A 24,751-nucleotide genomic window follows, 5' to 3' on the forward strand; every position below is an offset into this window, starting at 1 on the left:
GAATAGACCAGGATCCATTACCAAAAATAATCATTAGAATCCAATAACATGTTGCAATTGTTTGTTACGATCACAACAGGCAGAAACTAGCAGCGATTAGTAATAATTTTGCAATGATGAACACTGGTTTTTTGGTGCTATTTGGGAGGTGTATTTTATGTACAATTTATGTGGTCCCATGTTAATTTATCATCCCCATTCCTCTTTAGAATTTCTGAAAGCATATCCATAACCACTCTAAGATAATTCAGAAATGAGAATACAGCACAAGCAGATAATCTTTATTATATTTCTACTAGAAACATAAGAGACAGCAGGTTCACGAGGTATGTTTTAATGACTTAAAAAAATCAGCCTTCAATAGTAATAATCATTTATGTATTAAAAAAGAGAACTATATCACAATCATTAAAAGTGAGCCTTAAGAACACAGACATTTTGGTCACTATTCAAATCTTCAAGGGCCCCAAAGCCAGCAGCATAAAGTAGCATAAAGGTAATGGCTATGAGAATTTTTGACCTGTCAAAAATTATGGACCACTTCCTTAAGTCGAATCCTTGTATTTTCTAAATATTCTTCCTTAAATGTTGAACACTTGTTATTCAGCAAAACGTCAAACATGCACACAGTATTCCTGAAATAATATTCCCTTAATATTGTCAGTACTAATACCAAGCTGTTTCTTTCCCTCAAAAAATTCCAATGAATCATGATTTCACTCTAGTCCTATGTATTAATGGTGTGCAGAATTGACTTTGTTTTCAAGGTCAAATAGCAGATTGACTTCGCATTTGGTAGCCAGCTATATGTATCCTCCTTTTTTAACTCTTTTAATTCCTTAAAAGAATTTTCTATTTCATAAGCCCTGAGTTATTTGCTAGTGGAGTAGACTTTTAATTTATACTTTACTGTCCTCAATCTGAACCTCATAAAATAAATACTTCAAATTATTTACAGATGCTTGTAACTAAAGCAATGATGAAATTCACTGCTAAGATAGTTCAATTTCTAATGAGGCCTGCAAGCAAGAGTTGCATAGTTGATGGATTTTTAATTTGTGAGGAGCAATCCTTGATATTGCATCTAAAATGTCCATAATCATGTTGCCTGTGGATAAAGAGTATTTCATTTCTTCCCTATCTCCTCCCGAAATAATTACATCTATAATTCTCTGGCAATAAGAAATGCTTTTCTTTTTGCTTCCTTCTACATGAGCAACCACACTCACCGTTCTCTTCTCTTCTGAAAAGCTCTTTTTATATTTCCTCAACACAAGTGCTACAGTTTTGCAACTAAACAGGCACCAAACTGCACCAAGAATCTCAACAGCATATTAATGGCTGGAACGCCCAGAAGAGCAATAGGTCCAGAAGAGGTATTCACCGATGTTTGTTCCATGTGAAATGAATGAACAGCAAAGCAGTTGACTGAATCATATACTCTTGCCATACACCGTACCAGTGTTTTGTTTAACTAGGGAATTCAGGTCACTGGATTGAATTTACACTCAAATGTAAATCCAATCATTTGATGTTCAGAAAATCATTGATTGCACAATTCTGAGAAAAAATTAAGTTAATTATAGTTGCTACTGTAATAGTAATGGACAGGGGTGGGGGGAGGACAAGTCGCTTCCACTAATTGTTATGTTAAACTAAGTGAGGTGAAGTAAAAAAAATAACCACCAAAAAAACCTCAAGGGTTAACAAATTCATATGGTCTCCACATTCATCCTTGCAGCTTTGTGATCATCTAATTTATTCCTGTTAACTTCTCTAGAGAGAGGAATTTTATTCTCTAAATGGATTCCCCCATTTCTTTAGGCACATTCAGTTAGTGAAAAACTGATGTAAATATAAGATTACATTTTTATATCATGCCATATTTATGCATTGATTTCAGCTAACATTTAATCTTTCCTACTTTAATAATTCTATATAGAATTAATCTGCCAACATACTCTGCTATTACTTGCTTAGATCTCTCAGTTTGTTGATAGCTTTGAAGCATACTGCAAACTTTGTACCTAGTGCACTAATAAGTAGCTACTATACTACTCTTTTGAGAAAGAATACACTGGCAAACTCAAGTTAATAGCTTTGTCCTAACATTTTTAGTCAATTACAGGACAATAGCAATGGCAAAAACAGTTGCGATACAGTTCATGGTTCGATTCTCCCATCTTACAGTACAGGTTCCTGAAAACAGACAAAAACAGAATTTGTAAATACCAGTGACATTTCACAATCCCCAAAACATAGATTCACAGTTTTCAGTAGATTTGACTATGCTTCCTTCAGCTGCTTCAATCTTTCCACTTCATGTGTGTCTGAAAGCACACTTGTCTATTGGTACAAAGCAAGTGTCTTGATACACTGCTTTTCAGAATTTAACAAGAGGTAAATGAGCATTAGGTTTTGTTGGAAGTCAACGGCAAGGTCTCTTACCATCAGATGTGGTATCCCAAAAGCAGGAGCTGGCTGTATGAAATCCGTACGCACTCTTCTGCACTATCGCACAGGTCACTAAAAACAAACCCAAGACTAAGAGCACACACAAATAAGTGAAGGGGTAAGCAATATCTAAGTTTCTGAGTCTGGAGCCCTGAAAGCTGTACAAGTAATCGAAAACAAGACATTCAGCAAAATGACTGAAAAACCAAAACCAAAAATAAACCAAAAAGTCTCTCATTTTCATTCTCCAAAATCATAGTTTTGACTTCCATGGGGCCAGCCTGGTTTTTAGCCACTTCCATAACCACCGAGAATGGTGTCAGTCAGTTTCTGTGCCAGTTGTGGGCCTTGTACCCCAGGCACAATATAGAATATGAAAAAAACATCTTCAACTTTCAAAATAATTATGGAGTGGAACTTCACATTCCTACATGTAAGGAGGCAAGGGATGACTGAAAAAGCAGTAAGTCAGAGGGGGTTTCAGAGAAAATAGATAATAGAAATTTAAAGGGTGCTGCTACCCAGGACAAACAGATGGCTGGCAGTTGCTTAGAATGCCTTTGAGTAGTAAAAGGTCTCTCCAGTTTAAGTAGCATCGCATATAATATTGTAAGATCAGTAAGCCAGCCAGAAGTCCTTCACACTCTATTGAGTGCCCACCAATATAAATATCTACCATCGCTATATGTTCTCTAAAATGCAGGACTTCTGAAATGCTTTCCACTAGGGATCCCCTTTGTTAAGAAATTTGCCACATGGACAAGTACAGCCAGAAACACCAGGGATTCATTATACATTTGATTTTGAATTACTCTTTGGCCATTGCTTGTTCTGAAGAAACCTCTTACTATTGCCAACATTTTCAAGATCACCACATTCAGCTACGTGGAGCCATAGGGGGCTGCAACCCACAGTTTAAGACGCTTTACTTAAACCTGTGTTCCCCAAAGTGGGCAATACTGCTCCCTGGGGATGCTGGAAAGAGTGGGGCGGGGCCACAAAAGCCCATACTTACACTGTACCCTGGATTACGGGCTATAGTACTAAAGTTTTTCAAATTGTCGGGGGTTGGGGGTGCTGACCGTTGGTTATTATTTCTGCAAAGGGGGTGGTAGGCCAAATAGGTTTGGGACCCTTTGCTCTAAATTTAGAGAAGATCACAAAGGGAGAGGTGAATAAATCAGTGAGGAAGGATAACGATACTTACCAATATATTTGTAAGCTTTTCCCAGCCTAACCAAATGGGTCAAGGATTGCTCCACAATGCTTGCAGTCCATTGGTTGATATCGTCTGGATCATAATCTTCACCACCTAAGACCTCATCTATACACTTAAAGAGGAGAGAACAGTTAAATACACCCCAAAGGACATATTTTACATAAATGGAAGAAAGAAATTAATCAAGATATCAAAGATATTTATACCCCAATAAGACATCTTAGAAACACACATTAATTATTTATTATTCAGGGTTTCTATAACAGAGATAAGCATTGGGCAGCTAATCACCACTTTGCTGCTTCAAACCCACCATCCACTTCTTGGGAGAAAGATGAGACTCCTGTATAGATTGATAGTCTCATAAATCCTAGGGGGAAGTTCTACTGTCCAATAGGGTCACTACGGGTCAGAACAGACTTGCTTGTAGTGGATTTTCCTTTGTTTTAATTGCTTAATAGCTTTCAAAACGTGTCCACTTGCATGATCAAATGGATATACTATTGGGCATATAAAGATCAATATGAAATGGCCTATATTATAAAGGACTTAACAAGATAGTGGAGAGGCTAATACAAGAACTGTAATATCTCTATCACCAAGGAAGATTAATTGAAGGTAATGAGTTAGGTTATAAAATAGATGATACTGGGGAAGGCAGCGGATATAAGAGAATGATGCCTATTGGTTAAATCATCACTTTGACATAGCTGGGAATTGAAGTGGGTCTCATACTAGACTTAGGGGCACTGATCTTCCATGCATTCAAAACCGAGAATGAAACATAGGTGACCTTTGAACAGCATGGATTTTAACTGTGTGGGTTCATTTAAACATTGATTCCTCCCCCCCCCCCCATTGCTATAGTGAATGAGTTCTAAATGCCTCTTGCAACTTAATCACCTCTGTGTGAGCAGGTCATAACACATGTACCATGAAAGTAAATGCTCAGCTAACACCAATTTTCATATATTCTAGAAAATTCGATCATTCTCTATACTGCCTATTTACATCCACTTCTGACACCTGGTAAGAGCCCGGATTTAGTGTGACAATTCAAAGTTTTAAAGCCAGATTCTGTGTCATCTTTCAACACCCTACTAGATGAAGGTGGCTGCTACCATAAAGATTTATGAGTTGGAATCATTTTGATGGCAGTTGGGGATTTAATACCTGGTGTCAACACAAGTTATGTGTTGGTCTGCTAACTATAAGGTCCGCAGTTCAAAACCACCAGCTGTTCCACAGTAGAAAGATGAGACTATCTACTCTCATAAAGAGTTACAGTCTTGGAAACCCAGAAGGGCAGTTCCGCTCCATTCTATAGGGCCATTATGAGTCATAACTGACTGGATGGCATTTTAATTTTATTTTTTACAGTCTTATTAGCATATAATTCACATATCATCCAACTCAATAGTTCACTCATATTAAAAACATTTGTATAATCACCACGCAATCAATTTTAGAACAATTTCTTCTTTAATGTATTCATTATTAGCTCCCTCATTCCCACCCCACCCCCGCCCTAACCTCCTTTGCCATGGCAACTAGTGAAAACAGACGCACATTTCCTTAGTGAGAGAGAGCACTTACTTTTGTTTCAGATTACCTAAAACTCCAAGTTCTCCTCCAAACACTAGAAGACACCATTGGAGAGTGGCTCTCTTTTGTAAATAAATCTGTTGCTGTCATCAAGTTGATGACCCCTTATGACAGAGCAGATCTGCCCATAGGGTTTTTTACCTAGATTGTAGGAGCCTTGGTGGCAGAGTGGTAAAGTACTCAACTGCTAACCAAAAAATTGGTAGTTCAAGCCCACCAGCTTCTCAGTGGGAGAAAGATGGAGAAGGGCTCAAGTAGAAAGAAAATGCTTAGAAAATGATGCTGGAAACATATGTACAAACGTGCTTGACACAATGGATATATGTATGGATTGTGATAAGAACTGGATGAGCCCCCAACAAAATGTTTCCAACTAAAAAAGAATGGTGGTGCTTTTAGTTACCAAAAAAAATAAAGAGTGTCCCTTCACACCCTTCCCCATCTCCAGTCCTGTTCTCCAAAAGAAACTACTTTTGATGCGGCACCTGCTTGTTTTTAGTTTGTGAATGTTTACTTACACATCTCCTAACAGACCGCTTGCTTGATTTATCAGTGAACGTCAACATCCATTGAGTTCCTGCTATGACACGGGAGAATGTTGTTCCCTCATATCAACTGCTACCTCCTATCCTCCCTCTCTCCATAAAAGAATTCGCTAAATTCAATATATTTGCATGGTTAAGTAGCATTTTTCCTATTTCACATAGTCTCCACCCTCCCCTTAATATCTCAGTGCTCTTGTCCTCGCTGCTAAATTTGATCTTCGGTGAGAGGAAATGAGTAGCTTCACTGTAGGTGACAACCATTGTTTCATCTTTCCCATTTAGGTGGGTTAATCTCCCAAAGGTTTTGGGCTTGGGTTTTTGGTTTCTCTTTCCCTCCCTACCCAGACCAATGAAAGGCACCAGTCTGGATAAGTGTTTCTGCTGACTCACTTTCCCTTACAAACTAAGCTGCAATCGCTAACCTGTCTTCACTAGAAAATGGAAGCGATTTTTTATTCTCTTTCTAGTGACTCTTTAGTGTTTTAATTTGGGTTAGAGCTTGGTTACAGAAAAGGGCAAGTTTTAAATTGTTCCCAACTTCCACTTCGTACAATGAAGTTATTACTATTCCTGTCCTTCCCGTTCCTTTCTCCCATTTTTACTTTTATGATCTTGGTATTGACAACATTTGCATTCTGTTATCGATATTCTTGGGAGATACAGGACTGTTTTTTCATTTTCTATTTTATTAAATTTCCCCCAACAGTTTTATTAGATAGAATTCATATATCATACAACTCGATAGTTAAATCATAACAAGAAGAGCGATGCACTTTTAACACAGAAATTTGAACTATTAAAATAAGGCAGGATCTTCAGTTGCCAGTCTAGCCCTCTCAGACCACAAGTTAATGCTAGTTGTTTAAGATGAAGACCTCGGTGAGTTCTGGGTTAATCATGCCACAGAGCATTCAGGCAGGCATGAATTTTGTCAAGGTGCGCTGATGATGGACACAGTGCCCTGGGGGAAGATCCAATCTAGCCCAGATGACAGGGAGTTAGGGTCAGCAAGGACATAGGCTCCAACAGCCAGACTCACAATACGGGGCTGCCACAATACAAAATAGGTCATAGCATCTTGTGCTAGTCAAATTAATAATGACTCATGAATAAGTTTTGATAAATATCGTACACGTGGCATAATCCAAATGTTATTAAAGTTCCTCTGCTAAAAATGATTCCCAAAGGGGAATTTCTCCCTATTTGTTAACAGGTTGCTTATGGATCAAAGTAGAACTACCCAGTAGGTTTCCGAGATTGTGCACCTTTACGGAAGTGTAAGCCTTGTCTTCCTCCCCTCGAGCAGCTGGTGATTTCAAATCACTGGCCTTATGGTTAGCAGCCCCATGTGTCACCTGCTCCACCACAAGAGCTTGGAATTGATTCAACAGCAGTGAGTTTGTGGGTTTTTTGGACTTTTTCATTAACAGGGAGACCAAATTTCATGGTCCAAATATTTCTTAAGATTTTACACTACTGTCAGACCAGTAATTCGTGATCAGTAGGGTCACAATGAGTCAGAACAGACTCTGTGGCAGGCCAGTTTGTTTACATTACATTCAACCTTTTTTTAAAGCACACAATGTTTGAAGGTAGCCATTTCTAGGGTCTATTATCTAGTTCTTGTGTGTGGCTCAGTAGCTTCTGACTCAGAGCAACCCTGTATGAACAGGCCCATGGGATTTCCTAGGCTGCGATCTTCATGAGGCATTTCCAGGTTTTTTCTCCTGTGGAGCAGTTGTGAGTCTCTGAATGATCTGTCTTTTGATTAGCAGCTGAGCACTTAAGCATTCTGGCACTAAGGCCTGTATGTGTGTATGTATGTATATATATTTGTATTATGTGTATATATAATCACACACATACACACATTTTATGACTTTAATATTTAAAATAATACGTGGCTCTACTAAAATAAAAGTTATTTTATTCTAAAAATAGAACATCAGTCCTAGAATAGAGAAAACCAGCGTTACAGGCTAAGAAAGTACTCAAATCTATCCAGGTAAGCCAAAAATGCCTGACAGCACACAATAAAAAGTGGCATCCCTGTAGAGAGTAAGTGAATACACATTAAAACTCTTGTTGTTTTAACATGAATATTTCTAACTTCATATAAGCATCCAGATAAGCAAACTGAAACTCACGTCCTTAACAATATTGTGAGCTTCTTCAGCATTGAATCCAACCTAAAAAAGAAAACACAAGATGAAGTTGCTTTTAATCCAAACTTCCTTATATTTGTAGATTTGATGATACAAAAAGACCCTAACTTGGTTTAGACAAGTGCTAGAGATAGGAAATAAAGGCCAAGTGGATACAAACCATCAGATTTACCACTGACGGCCAATCTTATTCAAAACACTTTTAACAAATACAAACAAAACAAAACCCTCTTCTCATCTGCCTTCTCAGAGATTCCATTCATTAGGTCAAAGGAGCCCAGTAGCTCTGCTCCTGTAAGGGTTTAGCGGCTCAGGAATCCTGGGAGTCCACATCTCCTTTTTGGCAGTAGGGCTTAGGGCAAGTCTAGGCAACCCAATACAATGGTTAAGAAAACACAACTTTCGTGGTGATTCTGAAGAACATCCTAGATGGGGAATTGTTGGACTGTAAAGTTTGAGAAATAAGCAAAGGGTGGATATAAAGATTATGTGCTATCGGCACATAGGAAATTGCTCCAGTTAAGTGTGAAACGGGCATGGTCCATTGAGAAAAATCCGAAAACCAAACCCACTGCCATTAAGCCGATGCCAACACAGTGACTCTGTATAGAGTTTATGAGCCTGTAAATCTTTACAGGAGCAAACGACCTTGTCTTTCTTCTACACAGCAGCTGGTGGGGTTTTCTGCTTCCTCTTCTTTATTCTAGGTTAAAATGTAACTTTGATAAACTGACATACTAATCAATTTATTTTTATTTTAGTACTATAAAAAAGGTCTAGAAAGATACTGTTTTCCCGGAATGGCTTGTGAGAATCCTAAATTAAAAGCCAGTATTAATTACATTCAAGTGTCCTAGAGTGGAAAACTAGGCTATGTGATAAGACTGAACTCTAAACGTGGAGACACTTCAAGAAATACATGATTTTGCTTCCATGGAAACACTTTTATGTGCTTTATGACATCAGCAATTTTGTTAAACACACTACATAGATAACATAAAAGTTGTCTACACCAAAAAATCTGAAAATAACAGGTTCTGGCACATACATCTTAAGTACAGGTTTACTCATTTAATTAAACACTAGAACTCTCAAATAGCAAAAATGTAAAACTACCTTACGTACTGAGGGCTGTCATGAAAAGAAGTCTCATTTGGGCCCTATTAAAACTACCAGTTCAGCTAAAAAGAAAATCAGCCAAACTACCTGTTTTAAAAAAGCAACCAAACTTACTGCCATTGAGTCAATTCTGACTCAAAGTGACTTTATAGGGCAGAGAACTGTCCCTCTGGGTTTCTGAGGCTTTCACACTTCACGGGAGTAGAAATTCTCATCTTTCTCCTGTGAGCAGCTGGTGGTTTCCAACCTTATGGCCAGCAGTATCACTGTATCCCAGAGCTCCTTTCAAAAACTGCCCTACAAATCAAATTCTGTCCATTTCATTTGGAAATCCTAAACCAAACCAGTGGCCACGGAATTAAGACTCATGATGATTCTCTTTGCGCAGAGGACCTAACTAGACTCCATAGTGTCTTCCATGGCTGGCGTTTTTTGGAATTAGACTGCCAGACCTTTCTTCGGAGGCAACTCTGGAAGAGTTCTAACTTTTAACCATTCCGTTAAATCGGGGTAGTTATGGCAACACATCTAACTCCCTTTCTTTTCAAATATATTTATACTACAGTAAAGATACCTTTTAGGGATAGAAGACTATAATTAGATGGGGGGGATACCTGGGGGTGAGTCAGCCTTTGAAATTTTTTGGCCTTTTAAGTGTCCATTTCTAAAATTAGAACATTTTAACCAATTACCTTCAAGTACTTGTGAAAGCAACCTGAATCACCAAATTAATTTAAATGTGATTCTAGCTTCGACAGAAGCCCTCATCCTGAATCTGCCACCCACTGCGTCAGAAACCTTGCCCACTGGTTTAATCCATAACATTCTGTGCGGCACTTTTCTTTTTCTGCATCATTCACCTGTGGCTCACTGGATAGAAAAGACCTTTGATTATGTTGCACTTGCAGGCTTGTCTCATGCTATACTGGGATCCAATAGGTCTCATTCTGCTAGTGGTTAAAGTGAAGCAAAGGATGTGTACTCTGAGACCTGGGTTCAAATTCAGCATCTGCCATTCCTGACATTTTAAATTGAGGCTAAATCACCTAAGTCAAGATTCCCCACCAGTAAAAGGAAGATAACAGCTGACATCATGGAGTTCTGGTGAGAACTGGGAAAACCTGAGTCAGCAAGCAAGGGTTCATAATCAGAAATACAATTCCTTCCAGCCCACTCAGGAGAGAGTTTTAGGGGATGGGAGGGGCTTGCCACCAGTACCTTGAGCTTAGGGGCTGCAGCACCTGCTTAGGGGAAGGCAAGGGTGGAGGAAGCAGCTGGGAAGACCGGTTTCTAAGGCCTGCTCAGCAGACGGGCGGTGCCCGCCATCCCATCCCCACCCCATGCACCCCTAGTCAATCAAGCCTCTCATCCCTTGGCCCTGGCCCCACCGCCTGCCCCTAGCGCTCTTGGCTGCCCTGGCCACCCAGGCTCCCAGGTCCAGCCCCCCACCCCCCATCTGCAGGACCGCAAGGGGAGTGCGGTGCTGGACGAGCGGGGCGGATGCCCTGTTAGGAGGAGGGACCCGCGTTGTCAGGACACTGCACACCAGCTCCTGCGGGCATCTCCCGCTTAGACACCAGCCTGCAGAGACCCCGCGTTGGAGGGGGCGGGGGCAGGGGAGGGGGTCGCTCTCAGGCGGCCAAGGGGCGGTACCTCCTCATAGTGGCGGCGGTACTCCTCCATGGTGGTGCTGGATCTCTCTGGGGTGGAGCAAGAGGCGGGCCGGGTTTTGCGCACTGGCCTCTGGGGAGGCCCCGCCCCTCTTATGTCATAGTGCCTTCCCCCAGGAAGGCCTCCACTTTGTGACGTGTTAGTGCCACCTTCCAGGGAGAGCAAGGGTACTAAAGGGGGCAGCCGAGGGAGTGTGCCTGTGAGAGGTCTAGGGGTGGGGGGAGTGGTCCCCTCTCCAAAGGTATGAGCCCTCAGTCCTGGTAGACGCTTCACCGCTGAGAAGAGGGGATGCTGGGTGACACTGTCACAGGGAGACAACAAAATGACGAGAAATTGTTAGTGCTGTTTCTGCCGAAATTTATTATTTTTATTATAAAATACCCCTGTAATTATTTATAACAACAATTCTATTTTTCATAAGCCCAGTTTACATGCATCAACATACCTGTAAGGTTAGAAATCTATGCTAATTTACTTTTTGACTCGCAGTGTGCACTAGTAAGAGCTGTCATTCTTACTCAATTACAGTGACTTGGAAGCACATGGTTTGCCTGGACTAGAAGCACGACCTTCTGCTAGTCATTGCTTGCTGCTGGTGTTTCTATAGTCGCTGATTTCATAGTTTTTATTGTGTGTGTGTGTGTGTGTGTTTGGAGCTATGGTGGTGTATTGGTTACAGGGTGGGCTGCAGTCCTCATGGTTGGCAGTTCAAAAACACCAATTACTCCGAGGGAGAAAGATTGGACTTTCTATTCTTGTAAACAGTTACTGTCTCAGAAACCCACAAAGGGGTCGCTATGAGTCGTCACCAACTCAATGGGAGTGAGTTTTGAAATTGTGGAATTAGTATTTGTACATCTAAAAAAAAACCCTGTAGATCTACAGCCTCAGAACCCTTTCACAGGGGTGAAATGAAAAATAATTAACTCAATGACAGGACTTTAAAAATTATTCACATAATCTAAGAAAAATTACGTTTAAACAAGTTACAACTCTCTTATTTTATTCTGTAATTAAATTGGATAATAAATATTACTAAGGATTCTGTATGGGCTCAAACGCAAGAGCAGTAGTATGGAAGGCACAGGATCCTGCAGTGTTTTCTTCTGTTGTACATAGGGTCTGTCTGGTCAGAACCAATCCCCAGCGCCCAACACCAAGGACAACAGGATTCCATAGAGTCTGATATGGGAGAAAGTTCCCTGGAGATGGTAGCACTCATGATATCACTGGCCTGGCACCTCTTCCTTGCTGCTTCCAACCTTTATAGAAAGAAGATAGTACAACAGCGCTGGAAATTGTGAGACGTATTGTACATCTTGGCTCCTCAGTGATTATTTGAATGTTTGTTCATTTATTCACCATGAAGCAAACAAGTGTAGTTAATGCAATAGTGACTTGGAGCTATGTGACTTGGAGAAAGCTGCAGGGTTCTCATATGAAAACCTATGCCTGTTTCACACGCAGCGTCACATGGGATTTTTTTCTACATGTATAACACTTAAACAGATGCTCCTACATCCCTCCTTATATGACTATTTAAAAAGAAAGGTGGTTTATGGAAGAGAAGCATGCAGATCTTGCATTATAAATATGAGCAGAAAAACAGTGGCTACATTTAATAAGAAATTTACCACATTCAAAATTACTCTAGGGAATTCATTTACACATAACAAACTTGAAGATGAAACTGAGGTAATGTTTAAATAACTTACACTTTATAGAGGAAGCTTGTGTATCCTCTTCAAGTATTTTTTAACCAAAGTGATGATTATCCCTGAACAATTTCAATCCTATGATAGGATTAGTAGAGTCATTTGAAATACCTGCCTTACTTCCCGTAAAGAACTGCTTCTTTACGGTGACTCTAACCCTAAAGTAAGATTATCTTCAAGGTGCTAAGGCCACACTATTACAACTTAGGGTTTCTGTTGTGTGGTTGTTGTTGTTAGATGCTACCAAGTTGATTATGATGCATAATGATGCTATGTACCACAGAACACCCAACCTCATAATTATTTGAAGCTGTTGTTGCAGCCACTATGTCAATACATCTCAAAGGTCTTCCTCTTTTTTACTTACTCTTTACTTACCAAACATGATGTCCCTCTCCAGGAAATGGTTCCTCCTGATATCATATCTAAAGTATGTGAAGCAAAATTTCATTATACTGACTTTGAAGGCATAGTCTACCTGAACAAGACAGGTTTGCTCTTTCTTCTAGTATAACATATTCAATATTCTTTTCCAATACAATAATTTGTTTTACTTTTGTTTGTTTGACATGAACTTGTATGTCATTAAAGACTCCACGTCCATTTCAGTTTTACTTCTCATCCTTCTGTTTATCCATTCAGACCAGGTCTGAGGGGTAAAGAATTGGAAGGGTTTTTTTTTGTTTGTTTGTTTTTAAAGAAGCACGTTACATATAGCTACACGCACCATCTCAACAAATGAAATCAGCAACAATATCCCATCACACTTGCCATAAATATGGTTCTCTTTCTCCCCAGTGCCCATCCTTCCTCCCTCCGTCCTCAATACCCTATCTTGTGCCCTCTCCCCGTTCCCACTCAAGTCCCTGGCCGACTCATAGTCATCAGTCTTATCTTTTGTTGTAAAAACCACATTTCCTTTTCTTTGTTTTTCCTTCTGATAATGATGTTATTAAGTATTTATTTTCGTAAGATTGACTGTTTCCTAAGCATAATGTTCTTGAGTGTATCCATGTCTTTCAGTGTTTGATTTATCTTTTTAAATTGATGCATAATATTACATTGTATGAGTATACTAGTGTTTATTTACCTATTCCTCTATCATTAGAATTTTGGGTTGTTTCCATGGTTTTGCTATTATGAAAATTACTGCAATAAATATAGGCGTGCGCATGTCTGTTCATGTGTCATCTTTAGTTTTTTAGGCTATATTCCCAGTAGGGAGACTGTTGAGTCATAAGTCACTTATAATTACAGTTGCTTATGGAAGGGCCATAATGGTTTCCATGGTGGTTGTACAATTCTGCAGTCACATCAGCCATGTAAGAGCATTAAGATCTCTCCACATCCTCTCAACTAGTTATTATTTTATGGTTTTTTAAATACAAGATTTTATTTTAGAGGGAAATCAAAGTTGGATAATATATAAATATTAATAATTCACTCTCATTAATAATTTTCATTCTCATACCAAATAAGAGAAAATTGATATGTTTTTAAAATCTTTTTTTCTTTCTTTTTTTTAATCACTTTATTAGGGGCTCATACAATTCTTATCACAATCCATACATACATCAATTGTGTAAAGCACATTTGTACATTCATTGCCCTCATCATTCTCAAAACATTTGCTCTCTACTTAAGCCCCTGGCATCAGCTCCTCATTTTTCCCCTCCCTCCCCTCTCCCCTCCCTCATGAACCCTTGATAATTTATAAATTATTATTATTTTGTCATGTCTTATGCTGTCTGACGTCTCCCTTCACCCACTTTTCTGTTGTCCTATTATTTTACATTTTATAGAATTTTGCTAAAAGTTAGTATGAGGTGGTGTCAAACTGTCATTTAAATTTGTAACACACAATTTGTAAGGCAAATATTTCTTCATATGATTGTTGACCACCTGGATGTCATCTTTGGTAAATTTCCTATTCATACCTTGTGGACATTTTTTCAATAGCTTATTTGTATTTTTCTTGTTAAGATATAGTATTTTTCTATAGGTTATTCCTTGTTTTGAGATTATTCCTTTCTCTGATGTGTTATTACTAAATATTTTCCCTCATATATAGGTTCTCTTTTAACTCTCTTGATGAAGTTTTTTGATGTGCATAAATGTCATATTTTATCATGTTCCAGTGCTTTATTTTATTTTCTATAGTGTGGCTATTTTCCATTATATTCAGTACTGTGTTTATGACTTGTATTTGGGTCCTTAGTTTATTCATAATTTTTCATTGGTGGTTTTTATTGTTCTGTAGTTTGTATTTAGGTCTTTGATCCATCTTGAGTTCATTTTCGTACATGGTTCCAGATATGCATCCTATTTTACTCAAGGCTATCTCTTGCCCACTTGATTTGTTTTAGCCCTTTATTAAAGATTAGGTAGTCTATAGGTATTTGGTTGTATTTCATGGTTTTTAATTCTAATTCATTTTCCCTCATATCTATCATTATACCAGTACCAGGCTGTTTTGCTTACCTTGGCTTTTTGATAGGTTTTAAAGTCGTGGAATGGAATGCTTTTATTTTTATAGTGTTTTATTTATTCTGGGTTTCTTTCCTTTCCACATAAATTTGGTGATTAGTTTTTCCATTTCCTTGAAAACTTGTGGTGGGATTTGGATTAGAATTGCTTTGAACTTGTAAAGTATATTGTGTCATATTGACATTTTCATAATTTTATTCTGCCTATCTAGGAACATAGTAGTTTATTCCATTTGTGTACATTTCTTTTGGTTTCTTCTAGGAGTATTTGGTAGTTTTCCTTGTATAAGTCTTCCCCACACCCTGTCCAATACCATAAAGTAAATTAAGTTATTATTACTCATTGTTGAGCTTTTACATGTATATGAGGCTATTAGAATAGCAGAACTTAAGTCTATTATGTCTTAATGCTCACGATGAAATTTTTTAAAATTTATAATACTTGAATGGAGTCTTTTTCAGTCTTGGATTCCATAATGATTGTAGATCTAAGTAACATAAAATCCTTGAGAAATTCAATCATTTCCATCTATCACAATGTTTTTTATTGGTCTAGTTAGAAGGACTTGTTGGGTTTTTTAAATTTAAATATAATCCATTCTGAAGGGTGTAGTCTTCATCAGTTAAGTGTTTCAAACCCTTTTGAAAATTTGCAAGAAAGACTGCATCATCTGCATATTGAAAGTTGTTATTGACCCTTCCTCCAATCGTCATGCAACATTTTTTCAGATAGTTCAATTTACAGATAATAATTATATTATTATAATTATATACAGAATAATATGTTTCTGTTGGCACTTAAAATACCAGTAGTGTGTCATGACTGCAGCATCAATCACAGCAACATACAAGCCACCACAGTAAGACAAACTGACAGAAGAGTAGTGGTGTTGTGTAGTCCAAACCAATCCACTACCATTCAGTCAATTCAAATGCATAGCTGCCCTATAGGATAGAATAGGTTCTTCTTCTGAGTTTTTGAGGCCGTAAACATTTATGACAGCAGGGAGCCTCATATTTATCCTTCAGAACAGCTGGTGGGTTCCAACTGCTTACTTTTTGTTAGTACCTCAATGAATAACCCACTATGCCACCAGGACTCCATGTGTGTTGTAACTCATGATAAATATAAGGTAAAGAATTTTTTTCCAGTTATAATTCCTGTGTAATAAATTACCCCTAAATTTGACAGCTTTTAAAATTTATTATATTATGCTCATGGGTTCTGTTAGTCAGAAATTTGAACAGACCACAGCAAGGAGAACTTGCCTCTGTTCCATGATGCCTATAGTCTTAGCTGGAAAGACTCAAACATCGATGGTAACTTAATATAAAGGGTTATAATCAACCAAAACATTTTCACTCATATCCAAAGACTATCCTGGAAGGAACCAAATATTAGGACTGTTAACAGGACGATGAACACATGGTGTTTCCAATAGGTTTGGTTTCTTCACAAGGATGGTGGCCTCAAAGTAAAAAATATCTCACTTAGAAGTGCAAGGCTCCATGGGTAAATGTATCAAGCAAGGCAGAAGCTATATGGTTGTTTATGACTTAGTCTTGAAGGTCAACAAAGTCACTTCCATTATAGCTCAAAAAACCCTCACTGATATTTAATTGATTCTGACTCATAGTGACCCTATAGGACAAAGTCACACTGCTCCATGTTGTTTATGAAACTGTAACCATTTTTTTTAGTGTAAGTGAATTTTTATTGGATAGGGAATACATTAACAGCATGGAAAGTTGATTACTGAAAGGAAACCCCGAAAGAGTAAGGGAAGGAATGTAGAAACTAAGAAATCATGCAGAACACTTTTTAATTGTAAGTAACTACATTTTTATATATTAACAGTAATACAAAACACATTCACTTGAAGAACTGGTTCAGATTACTTAAATACCAGATACATTTTAGTCCTCTACATAAGTGTTTGGAAGTTACTTGTGTTTATATTAAAAGAAGCTATTAATACTTTTCTACAACAGTAGCTGCACACCAGGAAGGCCATGAAAAACACAAATCAAGAAATGGAGTTTTTCCCAAAGCTGCAGTGTGAAAAGACTATCAACAGTTGACTCCATACACAAGCATGGGTTTATTTGCTATAAAAAGCAGAGCAAGGAATGGAGATGTGTGAAAAGGTTTCTCAAGGTGGGGGGGGGGGATGACACCATATAGGCATTTAGTTCTCTGCCCTTTGTGATGCATCACATTCTTCTACGCTGTCTGATGTCCATAGTGTAAGGTTGTCTCTAAGCAACTAACTCAACTTTACATGAGTCTTCATTCAGTATGTGAAGTTTTGCAATGGCCTCATTAAAAGGAGTTTTAGACAGCATACAGGAAAGCTCTGGGTTATTACGGTTCTCATAACAATATGCAGAAAAATGAAGAGGCAGCCTTAGGAAGATTGGACATATGGATTGCATCTCTATCTTGCTTATATCAAGTGCTGCTTGGTAAGCTCCTTGGGAATTATCTTTCTTTTGTTTTTGATCACCACCACATGGTACCGCAAAAGGTACCATAAATAATCTTCTCTCATTTTCAGATAGAAGACCTTACTCTCGGGATTAGTTGCATTGACTATTAAATACTTATGCAACAATTCCAGGACCATGGTGTAGATGGACCGCGATTCCAACACCACTTTCTTGTGATTGTGCTTAATGAGCTGCAACATCTTGTCGAAGGTGTTGGTTTTCTGCTAGATGTTCGAGATGACCCCCAGGGGGACCTATGGCCCCTGAAGCTCCTCGTTGGACAGCCTGACTCCTTGCTCCATTGGGGCCTTCATGCAGGTGGCCATGTGTTCATAGCATTCGACCTGCTAGGCCAGCTTCACCTGGATCCACTATTTGTTCCCCATGGTGGGCAGGGAGGCATGTAGGGCTCTGGGAAAGCTACGGGAGAAGAGACCAGAAATGGCACCAACTCCAGATGAGGAAGAGCCCTGCTCGAAAGCCTTCGCTGTCTCTGCTGCCTGGTTGAGAATTCCACCACTTTGAGACTCTTTATTGTAATACAAAGTATTATTTATTTTTTCCTGAGGATTGGCTGGTGGTTTCTAACTGCTGACCTTGCAGTTAACAGCCCAAGGTGTAGTTCACTATGCCTGTAGGGCTTCTCACTTGTGCTATATTCTTACCATTTAGACATTCAGATGCCCCTCATACTCAAGGGCAGTGAACCTAGAACCCACTCCTCAATGAGTAAAGTGTCAAATAATTCTAGGCTGTGCTTTAAAATAACTGCAAGCATATAAGTTAACAACTTTTACCTGTAAGTAACATAATACCCAAGTAAGAGGGACTGAAAAGTAAAAATATTTTATTTGACTGGAAATGCAGAGGTAAAATTTTTTCTAAGGTAGTGTGGTGGGAAGGTTTATTGTGCCAACTTGGCCAATAGGAACATGTGGGATTAATAAGGTGACAATTTGATTGGCGGGCAAAGAGATAAATGGCTCAGTAAGGCCCACCCCTTTCTCTCTCACTCTCTGGTGATCAGACCAGTTGCAGCTGTTTTACCTAGTTCTCTGCCTCTACTTGTAAGCCACACTACCTGTGGGATGGCCAACACATAGATTGTGTTGCTAGAGCTTGAGGTTCCTTTGAAACCTGCTTAGCCACATTGCTGGTGTATATGTCACTTGAGCTTGAGGCTGGTGAATCCCATCCTCTTGCATTGCTTGAGTTCAATATCCCATCCAGTCCTTTTTTGCTAAGCTCCCGAGCAGCTGACTGTTGTGATCTGATAATCTGCCCTGATGTTTACTGCTTTTGGGTAGACTGCCTACGTTGCCAGAGGGAAGACTCAGCTGTCTGCTTCCTTGACCTTGGACACAGCAGCCCTTGCGAGTTGAAGGACTTCAAGTATATTAACTATTCCATGGAAGTGAGTTGAACTGAGCCCTCTGTACTGCTGTGTGGAATAATTTGCTATTATATACCTTCCTGTTGTATAAATATATCCATACATATACATATATGTGTGTGTGTGTGTGTGTGTGTGTGTCCTGGTTTCGTTTCTCTAGAGAACCCTGCCTAATACAGGTAGTGCAGTTGTTCAACAACCTTAGGTGTTATAGTGGATTTAATTGCATCTCTACAAAAGATGTGTTATAAATCCTAAACCTTATATATGTAGATGTAATCGAATTTTTGAAAAACATTGTATTTGTTATGTTAATGATACTATATCAGATTAGGCTGTATCTGAAACCAATTATTTTTGAGATATAAAAAGAGAGATTAGGCAAGAAAGAAAGTAAGCATGAATGAGAGGAAGAACTGTGCCTTGTGGAGAACACCAAGGAACACCCAGAAAAACAACAGAGAAGCTGACCCAAAGATTTCCACCCCCAGAGTGGATAGAAAACCTCTCCTAGCACAGGCACCCTAAATTCAGACTTCTTTCTTCCTAAAGTATACGGAAATTAATTTCTGTTCATGAAAGCCACTCATCTGAATTACCAAATATATATTTTGTGCTGAAAAACTAGGGTTCAGCTTATACATGGGTCAGTGGTACCCCAGCGAGGTTTAACATCTCGTCGTTGGTGATTGCTGTTCCTCTGCTGTTCATTCAAAGCCCCACTGACACTGCAGGGCTTTGAATGCTTGTTTACTCACATCTAACCAATCAGAGCCGTCCTATGACGTGGATGGCTCCAATTCGCAGAAGCACTCATGGTGATTCCTGTACACGGGCAGCTGAACTGGTAAGGATGTGTCTGTGGCTGCACTCCGTCTCTCCCCTCTGGTCTCTGTGTTAATTCACATCCTGCATTTCCCACCCTAGGCTTATACTGGAGTCAATCAGTGTTTCTGGTTTCCCAGGTAATAATTAGGTGCCTCGGCTTATACTCGGGTCAGTTTATGTTCGAGTATATATGGCATTTCTGTTACAGTTGCAATAGAAAGCTAAGGCGGCAGCCTCTGTGCTTTCCATCATTTCATGTCACTGTCCTCAGCACATAAGTTTGATAGTCCCACATGGTTACCGCAGTTCATGAGGAGCCACAAAGAATAAAGCTATCACATCCAACAATGAAGATGAGAATTGCCTCTGTTGGGCCACTTGGTCCTTCCTCCACACCATGGCAAAAGATATGGGAAGAGATGTGCTTGACATTTTCTTTTTTGTGGAGAAGCAAGTTTAACTAGCAAGGAAAGGGAGCTGTGAAATAATTGTTGATAGGTCAGTCCTATCCTAACTTTTTCTTGTTACGACTCATACAGGATATTATAATATTTATATTATACATTAGGGTAAACTGGAGAGTGTTGGAAACATTGCTATGGAGCTTGTTGAAAATGTATTCTTTGTATTACATAATTATAAGGAAAAGAAATTAAAAGAAAATATAAGGGATATTAAAAATTGAATTTACAATAGCTTCCAAGTAGAATCCTTTCATACATTTTAATGACAACAGACTGTTGGCTCACAGGTCCACAGAAGAAATCAACTTCACAATTCAGCGAGTCTGAAATCAACAGATCAGATGGCTGGCAAATCCCAGAATTGACAGGTCAAATTGATAGGCTTTCTCATTAAAGTTCCAAGAATCAAAAGTCAGGTGATAAGGAGCCAGATGCAGGATCCAGAGCAAAAGCAAACCTTGCCAAAACACCCCTATATTCAAGAGAAAATTTTAAATGTATGGAAAAATTTCTATTATCTCTTAATTCCACTTTTTTCCACAAGTCTTTTGAAGACCCCTCATATATTGGATGCAAGCCACATCCTGAAAGAAAGTTCCTCTATTGTGGAGTGTTTGATTCAAATAAGGGTGTGACCTGAGTAAGGTTGTGAACTGTGACTTGAGTCATGCTTTCTTGGAAGGCTGTGCCTCAAGGGACACCAAACACTCATCCAACCCATTATTATGTAGTGGTTACGATTGGTAATACATAAAATAGAGGTTAGTTACATAAAATCACAAAATAGAAGTGTGTTAGTCTGGGTAGACTAGAGAAACAAATTCATAAACATACATATGTGTATAAGAGAGAATTTTATATAAAGGGTAATTGTACATTAAGAAAGCATCCCAACCCAGTCCAGTCCAAGCCCATAAGACCAATATTAGACCATATATCTGATACTTATCTATAAAGTCTTCTTCAGACTCAGAAACACATGCAGTGATGTCAAATGCAGGGTTGTCACAGACCAGTAGGTAGAAGTCTTTGGATCCAGTGGCATTGTAAGCATCTCAGTGCTGGCTAGGGTCTCTATGTGGCTTCTCCAACTTCATAGGTCTGGTTGCATCAGAGTAGGTCCATGTGGCTTCTCTGGCTCAGGGCACTATGGTAGTTCCATGTGTCTTGACAGCTGCAATGTCTCCCAGGGTGTGAGCAGAGAGAGAAAATATCTTCTGCATCCAAGGAAGAAATACTAGGAATTCCCAGAAATCTCAGAGGAAGAACATGTCCACGCAGAGGCCTCATTTACTATACAATGAATGACAGGCTAGATACCACCCCTTCACTCGTAATCCTCTCAAGCCCCAAATTGACACCAGATTATGTAACTACCACAGGAAGCCACTACATAACACTTACAATCACAGCTTAGCCAAATTGAAACATAACATTAACCGTCACTGGGTGCCAAGATGTAGCAGTTGGTGAACTAAAATTGAGATAATTTAAAAAGGGTTCATTTATAAAGAGGCTAATTACAAGGTGTGGCAAGAACCTGGGACTACCAACAGTGATGCTATCATCACTTGTAGGTTCAGAGGTTTGCGGTGAAAAAGATGCTTAAAAGATTATGTAGCAAACACTACTTTGAGAAGAACAGTTGATCCTTTATCTAGGGGAGACAGGACCTCCAAGGTGGTCTCCAACAAAGGGAACCAAAGAGTAATTATCCTGACCTACTCTCCATATTGATGATCTACTGATTGAACCTGAAATCCAGAGCATATGGAAACCTAGTTTAATCCATATAGGTAACTTTCTAGGTCACAGAGCAGGCAAACAGAGGAGATCCCGTACGGATCTCAACCATCCCTATGATCCCCAAGCTGAACAAATAAAATTAAAACCACATTTTGTTGCATCACAGTAAATGGTTGAGTATCAAAGAAAATATTTTAGAAATTGTAAAGCAGCCCCAATTACTCCCATATAGTAAATTGCCTTCAAAGAAGTGACAAGAAAACTGCCAACTGGCTTCTTATAGAATACTGGAAACAAACAACTAGCCACTGCATAATTACAATATCTAAGCAGAAATAGCTTTCAAAAATGAAGGTGAAATAATACAATTTCTAGGCAACTAGAAACTGAGATAATTATTCACCAGCACTTCAAAAATTCTGAAAACAAAACTTTTGACAGAACACAAATTATCTTAGAAATGGTAGATATAGGAAGAAATAAAGAGTAATTAAAGAGATAAATGTAAGTGATTATAAACTCTATAAAATGAGGATAATAATGCATTTTGGGATGAAAGGTACATGCCAGACTAAACCATAGGCTAAAGATAGCCATGTAAATTTGAGAGGAGGATAACGGAAGTGTTCAAAGATTCTTTCATTATCAAGGAAGTAGATAAAAGTTCCGCGTAATAGTAATACTGTGATAAATCAAGGATGCATTATGTACAATGTAAGCACTAACATTAAAGTAAAAATAGTATATAACTTCCAAGCTAATAGAGTGAGGAAATGGTACAATAAAAATATAGAACGCAAATGAACACGAGAAAGGAAAAGAAAATAGAAGATAACACAAGTGGGGCAAATAGGTAAGAAATCATAATAACATAGATTTAAACACAAATATTTTATAATTACAATAAATATAAATATATTCCAATTAAAAGACACAGCAAATGACAGAACAAAATGAGCCCTGGTGGTACTAGAGATTTGCTAATCACAGGTTTAAGCCCACCAGCCATTTCTTGGGAGAAATAGGGCTCTGTCTATTCCCACAAAGATTTACAGTCTTGGGAACTCTATCTGGGGTGGCTATGAGTTTGGATGGACTTGATAGCAGTGTGTTTAGGCTTTGGGAGTTATATGCTGTTTGGAGTTCTGGTGGCATAGGTTCTCAGATGAGTCAGCATTCACTCGGTGGCAGTGAGTTTGGTTTTATTATTATTATTATTATTATTTACAGAAATGTAGGATGCAAAAAAATTGAAGAGATATTGAAAAGAATATACTATAAAAATTATCTAAAGTTGACACAAACACACAATTATATGTAAATGTATATATATGTAAATCAAAATAGAACATATCTTAAACGGAGAGAATTAAAGAAAGCACTCAATGCTAGAGCTGCAAAGCTTCAAGGGGCATAACATTGAGTGATGATGCAGCAAACATCGAAAGAATATGGAAAGGACACAAAGGACACTGTATCAAACCAAACTAGTTGACATCCCATCATTTCAAGAGGAGCTTATGAGCCAGAACCAATAGTGCTGAAAAAAGAAGTTCAACCTGCACTGAAAACATTAGTTTTTTCAAAGAAGGCTCCAGGAATTAATGGGATATAACTTGAAATGTTTCAACAAGTTGACGAAGCATTGGAAGCACTCATTGTTCTATGCCAGGAAATTTGAAAGATGGCTACTTGACCGACCAACTGGAAGAGATCCATATTTGTACCCATTTCGATGAAAGGTGACATATCAGGATGCTCAAATTATACAACAATATCATTAACATCGCATGCAAGTAAAATTTTGCTGCAAGTTATCCAACAACAATTGCAGGAGTACATTGACAGCTACCAGCGATTCAGGCTAGATTCTGATGAGGACATGGAACAAAGAATATCATTGCTGATGTCAGATGGATCTTGGTTTAGAGAATACCAAAAAAATGTTTACTTATGTTCTATTAACTATGCCGAAGTATTCGACTGTGAGGAACCTAACAAGCTGTGGGAATTCCAGAACACTTCAATGTGCTCATGCAGAACTTGTACATGGATCAAGAGACAGTTATTTGAACAGAAAAAGGGCACGCTGCACTGTTTAAAATCAGGAAAGGTGTGTATCAGTGCTGTATCCTCTCACCATACTTGTTCAATTTATATGCTGAGCAAATAATCAGAGAAGGTGGATCATACGCAGATGAATGCAGCATCAGAATGGGAGGAGGACTTATTAACAACCTGTAATATTCAGATGACACAGTCTTACTTGCTGAAAGTGATGAGGACGTGAAGTACTTGCTGATGAAGATTAAGGATTGTAGCCTACATTATGGATTTCAACTTAATGTAAAGAAAGTCTGAATCTTCACAACTGGACCAGGATAAATGGAGAAAAGGTTGAAGATGTCAAGAATTTTGTCTTGCTTGGATCCACAATCAATACACATGGAAGCAGCAGTCAAGAGATCACATCGGATAAATCTGCTGCATGAGAACTCTTTAAGCTGCTGGAAAGCAAGGATGTTACTTTGAGGACTAAGGTGTATCTTCCCCAAGCCATGCCTTTTAATTTGTCTCTCGGGCATGTGAAAGCAGGACCTTGAATAAAGAAGACCAAATAATAGATACATTAGAATTATGATGCTGGTGAAGAATATTGAAAGTTTCATGGGACGCCAGAGGGACACACAAATCTGTCTTGGAAGAAGTTTCACCAGAATGTTTCTTACAAGCAAGGATGGTCCGACTTCACATACTTTAGACGTGTTGTTAGCAGAGACCAGTCCCTGGTCAAAGGCATCATGCTTGGAAAAGGAACAAGTCAGGGGAAAATAGGAAGGCTCTTAACAAG

General features: G+C 38.7%; 1 protein-coding gene and 1 pseudogene across 1 annotated transcript; both read right to left on the reverse strand.

Annotated features, from left to right (window-relative positions):
- Positions 1–285: 285 nt before the first annotated feature.
- Positions 286–10,844, reverse strand: DYNLT3 (dynein light chain Tctex-type 3). Its single transcript, XM_075539032.1, has 5 exons — positions 10,761–10,844; positions 7,971–8,012; positions 3,662–3,785; positions 2,449–2,526; positions 286–2,199 (listed from the first exon to the last, which is right to left on the reverse strand). Exons 1-5 carry the CDS (start codon positions 10,788–10,790, stop codon positions 2,123–2,125), a joined length of 351 nt encoding a protein of 116 aa, XP_075395147.1. The 5' UTR covers positions 10,791–10,844; the 3' UTR covers positions 286–2,122.
- Positions 10,845–17,168: 6,324 nt separating this feature from the next.
- LOC142433304 (14-3-3 protein theta pseudogene) overlaps positions 17,169–24,751 on the reverse strand; it is a 32,498-nt pseudogene continuing 24,915 nt past the window's right edge.

Source organism: Tenrec ecaudatus, chromosome X (genome assembly GCF_050624435.1).
Source record: "Tenrec ecaudatus isolate mTenEca1 chromosome X, mTenEca1.hap1, whole genome shotgun sequence".
Taxonomy (NCBI): domain Eukaryota; kingdom Metazoa; phylum Chordata; class Mammalia; order Afrosoricida; family Tenrecidae; genus Tenrec; species Tenrec ecaudatus.

Coding starts and splice junctions, on each gene's coding strand:
- DYNLT3 (XM_075539032.1), bottom strand. CDS start 10,790: ATGGAGGAGTACCGCCGCCACTATGAGGAG. Junction 8,013..10,760: donor ACCGCCGCCACTATGAGGAG/GTACCGCCCCTT, acceptor TTTCTTTTTTAG/GTTGGATTCAATGCTGAAGA. Junction 3,786..7,970: donor CTCACAATATTGTTAAGGAC/GTGAGTTTCAGT, acceptor CTCCTCTTTAAG/TGTATAGATGAGGTCTTAGG.